The 12,471-nt window shown below is 41.3% G+C and overlaps 1 protein-coding gene across 1 annotated transcript in view; it reads right to left on the reverse strand.

Moving 5' to 3' along the window:
* PAPPA2 (pappalysin 2) overlaps positions 1-12,471 on the reverse strand; it is a gene marked incomplete at both ends in the record, with an annotated part of 293,177 nt that overhangs the window by 93,063 nt on the left and 187,643 nt on the right. The window contains 2 exons of the mRNA XM_079728440.1: positions 7,380-7,596; positions 7,798-7,933. Of these exons, the coding sequence (XP_079584566.1) occupies positions 7,380-7,596; positions 7,798-7,933 (353 nt within the window). The remainder of the gene's footprint in view (positions 1-7,379; positions 7,597-7,797; positions 7,934-12,471) is intronic.

The following is a 12,471-nucleotide window of genomic DNA, read 5'->3' on the forward strand; positions in this document are numbered from 1 at the left end:
AAAGCTTTCTTTACTAAAAACAAATTACTTTGATACTACTCTTAGTTTTGCTAGTTTTAAATAAGGTGAATTTGTACACACTGAGTCTCAGTTTCCTCAACTGAAAAATGATTCCTGGCATATTGTAGGCACTTAATAAATATTTTTTGAATGATGAATAGTCTGCCTCTTTCCACACACACACACACACACACACACACACACACACACCCCCCATATAGAATAATTAGTTTTACAAATCAGTCTACATTAAATTTTTCAGAAGCCTTTCTTCTATGTGAAATAAAATACGGCAATGTATATACAATGTGTATACACACAGACATATTCACTGTTTTAGACATAAATTTTTACACAACTCAACTCTCAATTATCCACAAAGATAAGAAGGATCAAAGCATGACTATATACAGTGAGTGAGAAAGAATGTGAGAACAAGAGAGAGAGAGAAGAAATAACTCAGGTTTCCACATGAATATTCATTTTAAAAGATTAATGTCCTATTCAATTGTATATTAGAATACTTGGCTTTGATAACCTATAGTTTAAGGTAAACCTCAGAACCCACGATAGTTTTATATTTATGAGTATCTATTACTTGTTTTCCATCTCAGTCAGAATGTGTATTTATACTGAATAAGCTAAAGAGATATTTATAATTTATGTTTGCCTTGGACTTAAGTTCAAAGCATTAAAAAAAAGAAAATATGCATTTCCAGTTAGGTCAGTCTACTTAAAAGTTATATTGAAAATTGGTCTTAGTATTAAAGCCAGGAACTTAAAGAAAATCTTAATCTGGAACATACAAGGCAGAGAGAAGGGGTTTCTTCATGGTTATTTGACAAGATATCTTCTGCCAGTTATCAGCTTATTCCCTCTCAGTTCCAAATCTCCACCTTCATTGCCCTGCTTTGCGATACTAGAGATGGACCATGCAAATATTGCTCTTTTGCCATTTAGCACGATGTCATGTTTTCCCAGTAGACGTAACTGGAGAGACACTGCAGGAGGAAGGGGTGCTTCTTCTTGATTCCTACGTGCTTTTTCTTCTTGATTCTGCAGCTCTTTGATGTCCCTGCATGTCCCAGCAGTTCTACCAGCACTGCAGCTGGCTTCCCAGCAAAGGTACCCCAGTGAATGACTTCCCACAAAGTTTCAGCAGCACCCCAATGGGTGGCCTCCCAACAAGTTTCATCAGTGTCGAGCAGGTGACCTCCCAGAAAGTTTTAGCAGCACCCCAATGACAGCTTTCCATAAAGTCCCAATAGCACCTCAACAGACAGCTTCTTAATGAGCTTTGATCAGCACCCCAGTGGGTGGTTTCTTGATTGCCAGTCTCAGCCTATGAAACCTCAGCAAACTTCTCTGTCGCCCAGTGTGCCACTGCTCCACCCTCTCCAATGAGATCAAAATCACAGCCTTGGAGGGGGTCAGGTACTCTTCCTTGGATACTCTTCCCTCATCCCTAAAAGTAATGATTGCTCCCTTTATCTATCATTCTTCTATGTTAGGGTTCTCTTTACCATTTAGTAGTTAATCCTCTGTTACTAGTTACTAGTTATTTATATTAATCTTCCTCTATTCTAATTACTGTGTCTTGACTGACTGACTGAAACAATGGAACTGGAAATGGTAGTAGGGGATAGAGTCACAAAGATAGAGTTTGGGAATCTGTTTGGTTGTGCCTTTGGGCTTGAGTACAGTGCTGAGCTACTTGTCAATGGGAAATGGGATGCTAATAATCAATGACACGCAGTGGGATCACAATTACCAATTGCCAAGCTATCATCTTTGGCTACTGTTGTGAAGAGCCAACTGGGAACCCAAACTCCTGCTGTACTTGACCACAGGTGTCCTGCACACCACTGCTGAGCCCATCACAGCAGCCAGAGAGAAGAAAGTACATCAAAACCAGGAAGAGAAGACCCTTTCTCCTACAGTGTGTTTCCAGAACCCTCTGTTGACAAAAGTTAACGCTGTGCCAGTCAGCAAAGGATAAATATCAATAAAATCCTGCTCTAGTACTACGAGTTAGGGTGATAAGGGTGGATTTAGAGGTGAGAAGCAATAAGTTGATTGATAACTGTCACAACTTGTAAAAGGAGGATGGTAAAAATGATAAAGATGGGAAATGGTGTGGAAACTGCCTGAGCTGTCCTCCCACCTGGTGTTTGAATGTGCTACAAATTCCACATGGATCATTCTCAGGTAATCTCACAAGAATACTCTGAGGTAATTTCTCCCTGTTTCCCACTTAAATACCAACAATACAGAAAGATATGAAAACTCTTATCAATACCATAAACCAAGGTGGATAGCTGGACTCTGAGGATTTTTCTCCTGATTTCAAAATGTACTGGAGTTAAATTAAGAAATATCACTGGAAGCCAAAACATGCATTTCTTGTTTTGTTTTCTGAAAAAAGCAAAGCAAATAAAGAATAGAGCCATACTAAAAGAAAAGAGGGAAACAGGTCACTCTTCATTCCCTGGCCCCTGTAAAGACCAGAAAGCTGGGCACTGCTTTTCAGGGGTCACAGTTCTGTTCTCTATCCATCAGTCCTCATCAGTACCCTTTCTTTACTCATTTCAAGATTTCCGGTCAGGAAGTATAAGGGTCTTGGTGGGGTGAGGTAGAAGTAAGTGGGGAGAAGGGAGAACCATTGGCAAAGGCCATTGAATCCTGGGAGATAACTGTCCCAAAGGTAAAAATGCTACAGAGTCCTAAAGAATGCTACAGGCTTGAGGACCATGAGATAAATTTTCAGAATAAAAGCTTGGAGTAGTTTTACACAGTGAAATCCTACTGTCTTTGTAAACAATGCAGTAAAGCAATGTGCCCTGGCCTCACTGGCAGTGAAGATAGAGAAAGGTTAAAAATAAAACAAAGGCAAGCATTTATCCAACAAATACAAACAGGGCTTCCCTGGTGGCACAGTGGTTGAGAGTCTGCCTGCTGATGCAGGGGACACAGGTTCGTGCCCCGGTCCGGGAAGATCCCACATGCCGCAGAGCAGCTGGGCCCGTGAGCCATGGCCGCTGAGCCTGCGCGTCCGGAGCCTGTGCTCCGCAACGGGAGAGGCCACAACAGTGAGAGGTCCACGTACCGCAAACAAAACAAAACAAACAAACAAAAAAAACAAAAGGAAAGCAGGGATGGAAATTTTAATTCCAGACAAAGCATAATACAAAGCCTTAACCTTTTTTTTTTTTTTTTTTTTTTTGCGGTATGCGGGCCTCTCACTGTTGTGGCCTCTCCCGTTGCGGGGCACAGGCTCCGGACGCGCAGGCCCAGCGGCCACGGCTCACGGGCCCAGGCGCTCTGCGGCATGTGGGATTCTCCCAGACCGGGGCACGAACCCTATCCCCTGCATCGGCAGGTGGACTCTCAACCACTGCGCCACCAGGGAAGCCCCCAAGCCTTAACCTTTTAAAGGGGCAAAAAGGTTGGCAAGAGCTTTGATCCTAATAAAAATAAAACAGTCACAAGCATTTATACACCTAATTATGTAAAATGAAATTATAAAAAGCCAGAAGTATTTGAAATACAAGGAAAAACTGAAAGAAGCACAATTGTCTGGAAGGTTATACTGTATTCCCAACCCTTTATAGAGCAGGTAGATAGAAAAATCAATAAAAGAAAAGTACAAATGCTGAAAAGAAATGAGTAATCAGAAGTTTCAACCATTGCTATCAGCCTATGTCCTGAAAAAGGCGATAATATTCTTCATCTTCAGAAGATTCAACACTGGGGTATCTGATGGATATACCATCAGGTAGGGTCAGAGAAGCTGCAACTAATGTTTTCATTGTATTCATGTGACTGAAAAAACAGAATCCTGTTGTAGGAGAAACACATGCCCATCAGCAATTCTTGCCTATTAGTAAATTCTTCTAGACTTGACCTTGTGAATTTCCAAAGTAGATAACATGAGCCCTGATTATCTGCAAGCGAATCCACTCATTTAGGAAAATTAACTTATTAGTGCCAAGATTGTTTCTTGGACACATTCAAAATCCCACTGTATTAATCAAAAAGATGGTTCCCACTTCCCAAAGCCATCAACACAATCCTGGAATGGTTGGGGATCTGCCTGACACTCCAACTCCTGGGATCCTGTGGAAGGTTATGCAGGACCTTTCCCCAAGGTGGCTAGAGCAGGAAATAGCCAGAGAGTAAGAATGAATTCAGCTCTTACTGGGCACTGGTGACCAAAACCAAGAACACTAAAGTTGGTTTTCAGGACTAAGGCGTTCATTATCAGTAGACTAAGTCCAAAGGGTCATAAACTGGGTAGCCATCAGAGCAGAATGGGAAACAAGATGAAGAGAAAGATCAAAGCCAAATAGTCCAAGGTAAGGATCATGAATGTCACTGGAGAGCCAGACTTAGGTTTACTGGCCTTTAGCTGAGATTCTGTGGGTCAGTCAGGCTGACTTAAGGATAAAGTGTTGTAGGAGGACCGACCATTGGTCATTAATGGTTAAATACAAAATGGATAACACATCTTCTACCGCCAGGCGTCTGTCAGCTCTCCCTTGCCCATTTTAGTATTAATGGAATTCAGGTCATAAGGGGTAAGAAGGAGGTAGCCAGGAATCCCTCTCACTATGCCCAGAATTTGAGGGTTTCATATTATGGTCTATCTACATTTACAACTGTGATTGATACAAAGATGCTAAAAGACTTCTACTCTTTGAGAATACATAGGGATTTAGATTTTAGATCTGTCCACAAAGAAACTATGTGGGATCTATTAGGTTCCCTGTGTATCAAAATTTACTATATTGCACTGATTTTCTGGCCGAGAAGGAAAAGCCAATTTGCATGGCTCCTGTCAGTCACATGTGGTTTGGAAATTCTCGTGCATTCCAGATACACTCTGTGTAAACTGGAGAATCATATCTTATTTCTACTGGTTTGCATGCATGCGTATAAAACTTGTTTATCCCACAGTGCCAAATGAAAATAAGTGAAGAACTAGCAGCAGTGATCATAATTAATCAACTTCTTTGTCAAAACTTCACAGCTGTTGTTGTGAGGGGAATTCTTGTCCCTTGGGGTCTACAGAGGTTGTGACTTCTGTTTTGCTTTGCTTGTTCAGTTCTGTCCCGTGGAAGATTTAGAGATAAAATCTGTAACTGTCATTCAATGCACAGTTTCTGACACCTCTTATGCGCCAGGGCCTTTAGTAGGTACTGAGAGATACTGAGCAGGATTCCTACTGCAGGGAGCTCAGAGTGGGAAAGAACAACAAGTAAATAAATAGGTATATTTATGTGATAGCTGCTTTTGTAAAGCATGGGTTGTGTACAATGTCCTACAGAAACAGGGAGGGAGTTTGCCAAAAATTCATAGATGAAGGTGAATCATGATGGTCAAGTGTGAGTTGAAGTGAAGAAGTACTGGACAGCATTCAAGAAAGTAGGAACATTGTGTGCAAAGACATGGAGCTCATCAAGAACACATGTTTCAGGGACCTGAAAGAAATTCTGTATGGCTTGAGGCCAGAGGTAGAACCAATAGAAAAAATAATTGGAAAACACACGGGACAGAGGCAATAATTCTAGTAAAAATTGCTATTTTAATAGTCTAGGGTTTCCCTGGTGGCGCAGTGGTTGAGAGTCCGCCTGCCGATGCAGGGGACGCGGGTTCGTGCCCCGGTCTGGGAAGATCCCACATGCCGCGGAGCGGCTGGGCCCGTGAGCCATGGCCGCTGAGCCTGTGCTCCGCAACAGGAGAGGCCACAACAGTGAGAGGCCCGCGTACCACAAAAAAAAAAAAAAAAAAAAAGTCTACATTCTACATTAATATTTGAAGACTTTTGCTCACTAAGGAGACTTAAAAGTTGCAGATGAACTAGCTAGTGTTGCAATGTCCGTTACCTAGACCCTATCCCTTCCTGGCACTTACAACAATGTCTGACACGTAGTTAGTGCTTGATTAACATAAACTACTATTACTGCATGTGATAAATGGCACCTAATGACTCATGCCTTGATGCACATCCCTCCTCTTGAGTATGGGCTGGACTAACTGACTCATTTCTAATGAATAGAATATACCAGAAGTAATGGGTTGTCAATTCCAACATTATGTTATAAAAAGACTGGCTTCCTTTCTGGGCAGACTCTCATGTACTCACCCTCTCCGGTTCTCTTTATTTTTTGGATTATTAGCCGCCATGTCATAAGGACACTCAGGCACGTTATGGAGACGCCCACATGGCAAGGAACTGAGCCATGCCTATGTGAGCGTGCCCACTGCCAGCACCTATGTGAGTGAGTTTGGATGCAGATCTCCCGAGGCTTGCCACAGCCACAGGAGTGAACTTGGAAGTGAATTCTCCAGCTCCACTTGAGCCTTGAGGTTACTGCATGCTTAGCCCACAGCTGATGGCAACCTCATAAGAGACTCTAAGCCAGAGGCACCTAGCTGATTGCACCCAGATTCCTCACTGACAGAAACCGTGATAAGCCACTAAATTTTGCTATAATTTGCTACACAGCAAAAGATAACTAATATACTATATTAGTACTGTCTACACTTATTCCCTAATCAAGGTTGGGTTTGTGGGATACCTAGGTTGGGCAAGGTGGTATCAGAGTCCCTCCTTGGTGATGGAGTGCTGCCTGCAACTCCAGCTTTTGTGACTAGGATCCCAATTGCCTGACACTTCACTCCTTGAGGGAACAAACCCTGTTACCTACAGTGCCACTCAACTGATTAGATCATTCATAGAATGAGTCCAGCCCAAGTGCAGCACAGATTACTGTGTTTGGCTTGCTCCTTGCCCCATCAGGGCCAACCTTGGGCATACCAATGCTATGAAGAACAGTTCCTTACTAGCAGGAGCTGAGAGTCCAGGAAATCTATCTAGATGGTAATGACAGATGTCCACAGAAGGGCACATATAGCTAATGTAGTCCTGATTTCCATATGTAAATCTAATTGATTATATGACATGCCTTAGAAACTAATTGTTAAACTTGCTATATACACTGTCCAGGTGGGAACAAGTGAAAAAATATACATCGCTTAGGGAACATTGAGTTTTTGGCAGAGAATTTTTGGCAGTTTACATAGCAATGTTGATGTGAAGGCAGTGGTTTTATATGTAAAAAAGATTTTAAGACCTTAAAGATGATAAATATTTACATAAACATTATTCTCAGCTAAGGAAAGAAGAGGAAAATATAAAACACAAGTGTGCCTTCTGTGAATTGTTCTTTGCTTGGTTCTTAAGTCTTTTTAGAAGTTCTTAGACCCATTTTTAGTTAGGGAACAAGCACCCACTATATATACAATAGCACGTATGAAAATGATAGCAACACATCACAACAAAAAGAAAGAAAAAAGGAAGAAAGGGGACTTTGTACCTCTGTCCCTGATGATTTTGCCCCTCGTGCTCTGGGATGCAGTTGTTGGAAGCTGAAGGACTTGTGATGGAGGATGTCCTTAGAGCCACTGCTGAGATGCCCACCAGTGGGGATGAGAAATTCAGCAGCACTGAGGTGGTATGGTGGAAGAGGACGTTCGAGTGATGGGCTACATTGATAACCAGTGGGTTATGCTGGCATGACAGTTCATAGCTTCCTGAAGAGAAACAAGGAGATGAATAATACTTTAAGTCTTGCATGTAGTACCAAGTTTCCATATCTAGTATTCATTTTATCTTCTCAATATCTGTATGACGTAAGCAAGGTCTCAAACAATATCAGAGACAGACATCAAGCTGATTCCTGGGTCTACTGGATAGTCCTCTAGTGGTCCTAAAGGGATAACTGTCAGACTCACCAAGAGAGTGGTTGTTTCCACTGATATCGGTCAGGTAGAGGGTCACTGTTGGCCGCTGATGTTCCCCAGGTACCAGGCCATCAGATGTCAAGAAAATGAAAATTGCTGTGGCCACTCCTGGTCTATTGAAACAAACCTAGGCATAAGCACATACATGTACGAGCCATTATTTCCAGTGGGCTATCAAGGCACGTGTCACACTATTTTTATACTTCTCAAATAGCTCACCACTCATAAAGTAAGAGCTCCCTTCTCCTTTACAATGGGAAAAAACATGGAGTAGGCACAGAAAGATAGCCACAGTCACATTAAAAGTCAAAATTAGCTGGAAAGAAGATAACTTTCAGCTACTGAGCTTCCCATCTTTTTATGAGACTTTTTATGTCAACCAATTGCTTGTCACTTGAATCTTTCTTTAAATTTCTCAAAAAGATCACTCAAATAGACCATCGCTGGAGACAGTAAACCACAGCATAGGCAGACAATACCTCCCTATCTCCAAACTGAGAGACGTGGACAAGAGTGTCACCTTGCTAACACTTTGTTCTAAACTGGCATAGCTAATTATCCTTCCCTACCTCCTTGTCTCTCCCTTAAAGTTTTTATCAGAACCGCTCACTTAGCTTTTGAACTATGCCATGGGAGAGAAGCTATTGAAGATTCTGTTGCTTCTGAGATTAGAAGCTGCCAAACTGTTTATTCTTATTCTTCTGGTGCCTCAAGCACATATACCCTATCCATGGCTGAAGAATAAGCCAACAATGAAAATTCACAGGAAAATTCAGTTATCTATAAGAAATATACCTAGATGGCTAGACTAATTAACAAAGAAACAGTCTTTCACAGTAAACTATGGATGTTTTGTCCCTGGAAATCCTTTAATATAAAAGAAAACACCTCAGAGATTGGGGAATGACCTGGAGAACTTATTTTCCGTATTGAAATTATTTGATGTAGTAATTCTACTTTTATTTCCTATAGCTCAACATTACTCTTAATTTCTATTGAGAATTATCTCCAGTCTTTCCCGGGGTTGGATGGTTGTTGCATTATTAGAATCTGGTGCTGGACTGTACAACCTTCTGTGTGTATTTCTCTAGCTTTTTATCAGGTTCTGAAGGGGATAAAGCTCCAGAAAAACTGTCCTCAGTGTCAGAGCAGGGTACAACATCTAAGGGCAGAGGCCTTTTCTTAAAATGGGGAGCAGAAGAGTAAAACATGTTTTCCATCTTAATAAGAATTCACTCTTGTCCGCACACTGATTTTTCCTGAGCCTTCGTGGTGTGTTTATAGAGTGTCCATTTGCACTGCTGGCTCAATTAGGGTGATTTTATGATTTTCAGTGGTCAGTGTAGCACAACTCTCCCTTCTTCCTTTCCTCCTTTGAGGGAAAGACCAGCCACACTCTTTTTTTACAGTGTCTTTTTTCCCCCTTTTCATTTCCCCTCTTTGAACTAATAAATATTTCTTTATAACTTAAGAAACTTCCAGACCCATAGGTTATGGCTTGCAATACGAGGTCCTTTGTTCCTGGCTGGATGAGGGCTAGACATGAAACACACCATAAGGTAACCAGGAGCCTAATGCAAAGCCCTCAACCCCAGCCCCAAATGACATCAAAGTCCCCTGGGAACTCCCACAACCTCTTCCTTTTCATACACCACAAAAGAGACCGGAGTATTGGAAGAAAGCTCTGGGTTGTTTCCTGAGCCAGGAACAAACAGAGTCCAAACAAGTACCTGGTGGCTTTACCTCAGTAGGCCTCAGACTCCAAGAATGGAATGGCTTCAATGAGCAACAGGAGAGCTTAGTTTTCCCACTGTCTGTTGGGTCCCAAAATAGTCACCACCCACCTGAAACTAATTTGTAGGCCTTATGGTGTGGATTTCTCCATCTTGAGGGTCCATGCCCAAAACCTCCATCTCATTTTGCATCTCCTTGCTCTAAGGGTCTTTGAATCCCAAATCACTTTGAACCTTAAAGCCTGCTCTTGGTGGCAGTGTCTCTGTGCCTTGATTTGTGGGAAGCAGCTAAGCCAGGATTTCCAGTCCGTGGCTTAAGTAGGAAAACTACAGGTGAGACATCGGCAGATAAATGTTGGGATACACAAAGCAACGAGAGACAAGGGTTTGATCATGGTACTGGATGCCAAGTTTTGGGCATTTCCTCTCACAGTGACACAGAGAGGTAGCCAAACTGCATTCTCATCTGAATACCTGATACGATTCACAGTATCGACTAGACACAAAGAAGTATAACTCTCTAATACAACTATTGGAACCCCAAAAGCAGAGACAAGTTTGAGCCTGCACATATGTTCATAATGAATCTGAGCCACGGTAAAGGGAATCAAGTGCGTTCACCATTCTGGAGGGAGCGTTGGCCAGGCAGAACCCTGGGTTTAATCCGTCTTTACTAGCTGGGTTGATCTGAACTATCCATCTCTCCTCTCTGAGCATAGGGTGCCTCTTCCACATCTGAGAAACAGATATACTACCTATCTCAGGCAGTCACTAAGAGGATGAAATGAAATCACGTAAAAGCACATAGGAGAGTGCCTACCATCTAGTAAGAACTCAGTAATTCTTATTTCCAAAAAGAAATTATTTTTTATCCTGTTTATACTTCAGGAAGACAACGATAAAGAAGAAAGTTTTAAAATTAAACATACAACCATATATTTTGGTATATAGAGAATTATGCTTTTCTGAAATTTATGGGCTAAAAAATTTCATATCTGCTTTTTTAAAATGGCACTTGTACATGTGAATTGATACTCCAGGTTCTGCTTCTGTAGAAATTGGTAATACTTGAAGCTCTTGGTATAGAATGTATCTCTACTTTATAAATGGGATATATGAAAAATATACTTTGTATATATAACTATTTTAATAGAGTTTAAAAAATTCAGTTCAATATGCATTTATTAAAAACCTATTTTTACGTATATATAGACAAAGAAATTTCTAGAATTGGCTGTATAATTAGAATACTAAAAGTGTATACTTTATGTGAACAAAGAAGATATTTTTAAAAGCTGCTCTTGGACTTCCCAGGTGGCGCAGTGGTTAAGAATCTGCATGCCAGGCCCTGCCCCCAGGAAGACAAAATCCAGCCTCATCCGCTGGAACACAGGCACCAGTCCCCTCCACTGGGAAGCCTACATAACCCACTGAACCAACCTTACCCACTGGGGGCAAACACAAAAAACAATGGGAAATATGAACCTGTAACCTGCGAAAAGGAGACCCCAAATGCAGTAAGTTACCAAAATGAGAAGACAGAGAAATACATAGCAAATGAAGGAGCAAAGTAAAAACCCACCAGACTAAACAAATGAAGAGGAAATAGGCTGCCTACCTGAGAAAGAATAAAGAGTAATGATAATAAAGTTGATCCAAAATCTTGGAAATAGAATGGAGAAAATATAAGAAATGCTTAACAAGGACCTAGAAGAACCAAAGAGCAAACAAACAATGAGAAACAACACAACAAATGAAATTTAAAATTCTCTAGAAGGAATCAATAGCAGAAAAACTGAGGCAGAACAGACACGTGACCTGGAAGATAAAATAGTGGAAATAACTACTGCATAGCAAATAAAGAAAAAAGAATGAAAAGAACTGAGGACAGTCTCAGAGACCTCTGGGACAACATTAAACACACCAACATTCAAATTATAGGGTTCCAAAAGAACAAGAGAAAAAGAAAGGGACTGAGAAAATATTTGAAGATATTATAGCTGAAAACTTCCCTAATATGGGAAAGGAAATAGGCAATCAAGAACAGGAAGCACAGAGAGTCCCATAGAGGATAAATCCAAGGAGAAACATGCCAAGACACATATTAATCAAACGATCAAAAAATAAATACAAAGGAAAAATAATAAAAGCAGCAAGGGAAAAGCAACAAATAGTATACAAGGGAATTCCCATAAGGTTAACAGATGATTTCTCAGCAGAAAATGTGCAAGCCAGAAGGGAATGGCAGGACATATTTGAAGTTGTGAAAGGGAAAAAGCTACAACCAAGATGACTCTACCCAGCAAGGATCTCATTCAGATTCGAAGGAAAAATAAAAAACCTTACAGACAAGCAAAGGTTACAAGAACTCAGCACTACCAAACCAGCTTTACAACAAATGCTACAGGAACTTCTCTAGGCAGGAAACACAAGAGAAGGAAAAGACTTACAATAACAAACCCAAAACAATTAGAAACTGGTAATAGGAAGATATATATCAATAATTACCTAAATGTAAATGGATTAAATGCTACAACCAAAAGAAAAAGACTGGCTAAATGGATACAAAAAAAGACCTGTAAAATGCTGTCTACAAGAGACCCACTTCAGACCTAGAGACGCATACAGACTGAAAGTGACGGCATGGAAAAAGATATTCCATGCAAATGGAAATCAAGTGAAAGCTGGAGTAGCAATTCTCATATCAGACAAAATAGACTTTAAAATAAAAACTATTATAAGAGGGCTTCCCTGGTGGCACAGTGGTTGAGAGTCTGCCTGCTGATGCAGGGGACGCGGGTTTGTGCCCCGGTCCGGGAGGATCCCACATGCCGCGGAGCAGCTAGGCCCGTGAGCCATGGCCGCTGGGCCTGCGCGTCTGGAGCCTGTGCTCCGCAAACGGGAGAGGCCGCAACAGTGAGAGGCCCTCGTA

Source organism: Hyperoodon ampullatus, assembly GCF_949752795.1.
Source record: "Hyperoodon ampullatus genome assembly, chromosome: 2".
NCBI classification, from domain to species: Eukaryota; Metazoa; Chordata; class Mammalia; order Artiodactyla; family Ziphiidae; genus Hyperoodon; species Hyperoodon ampullatus.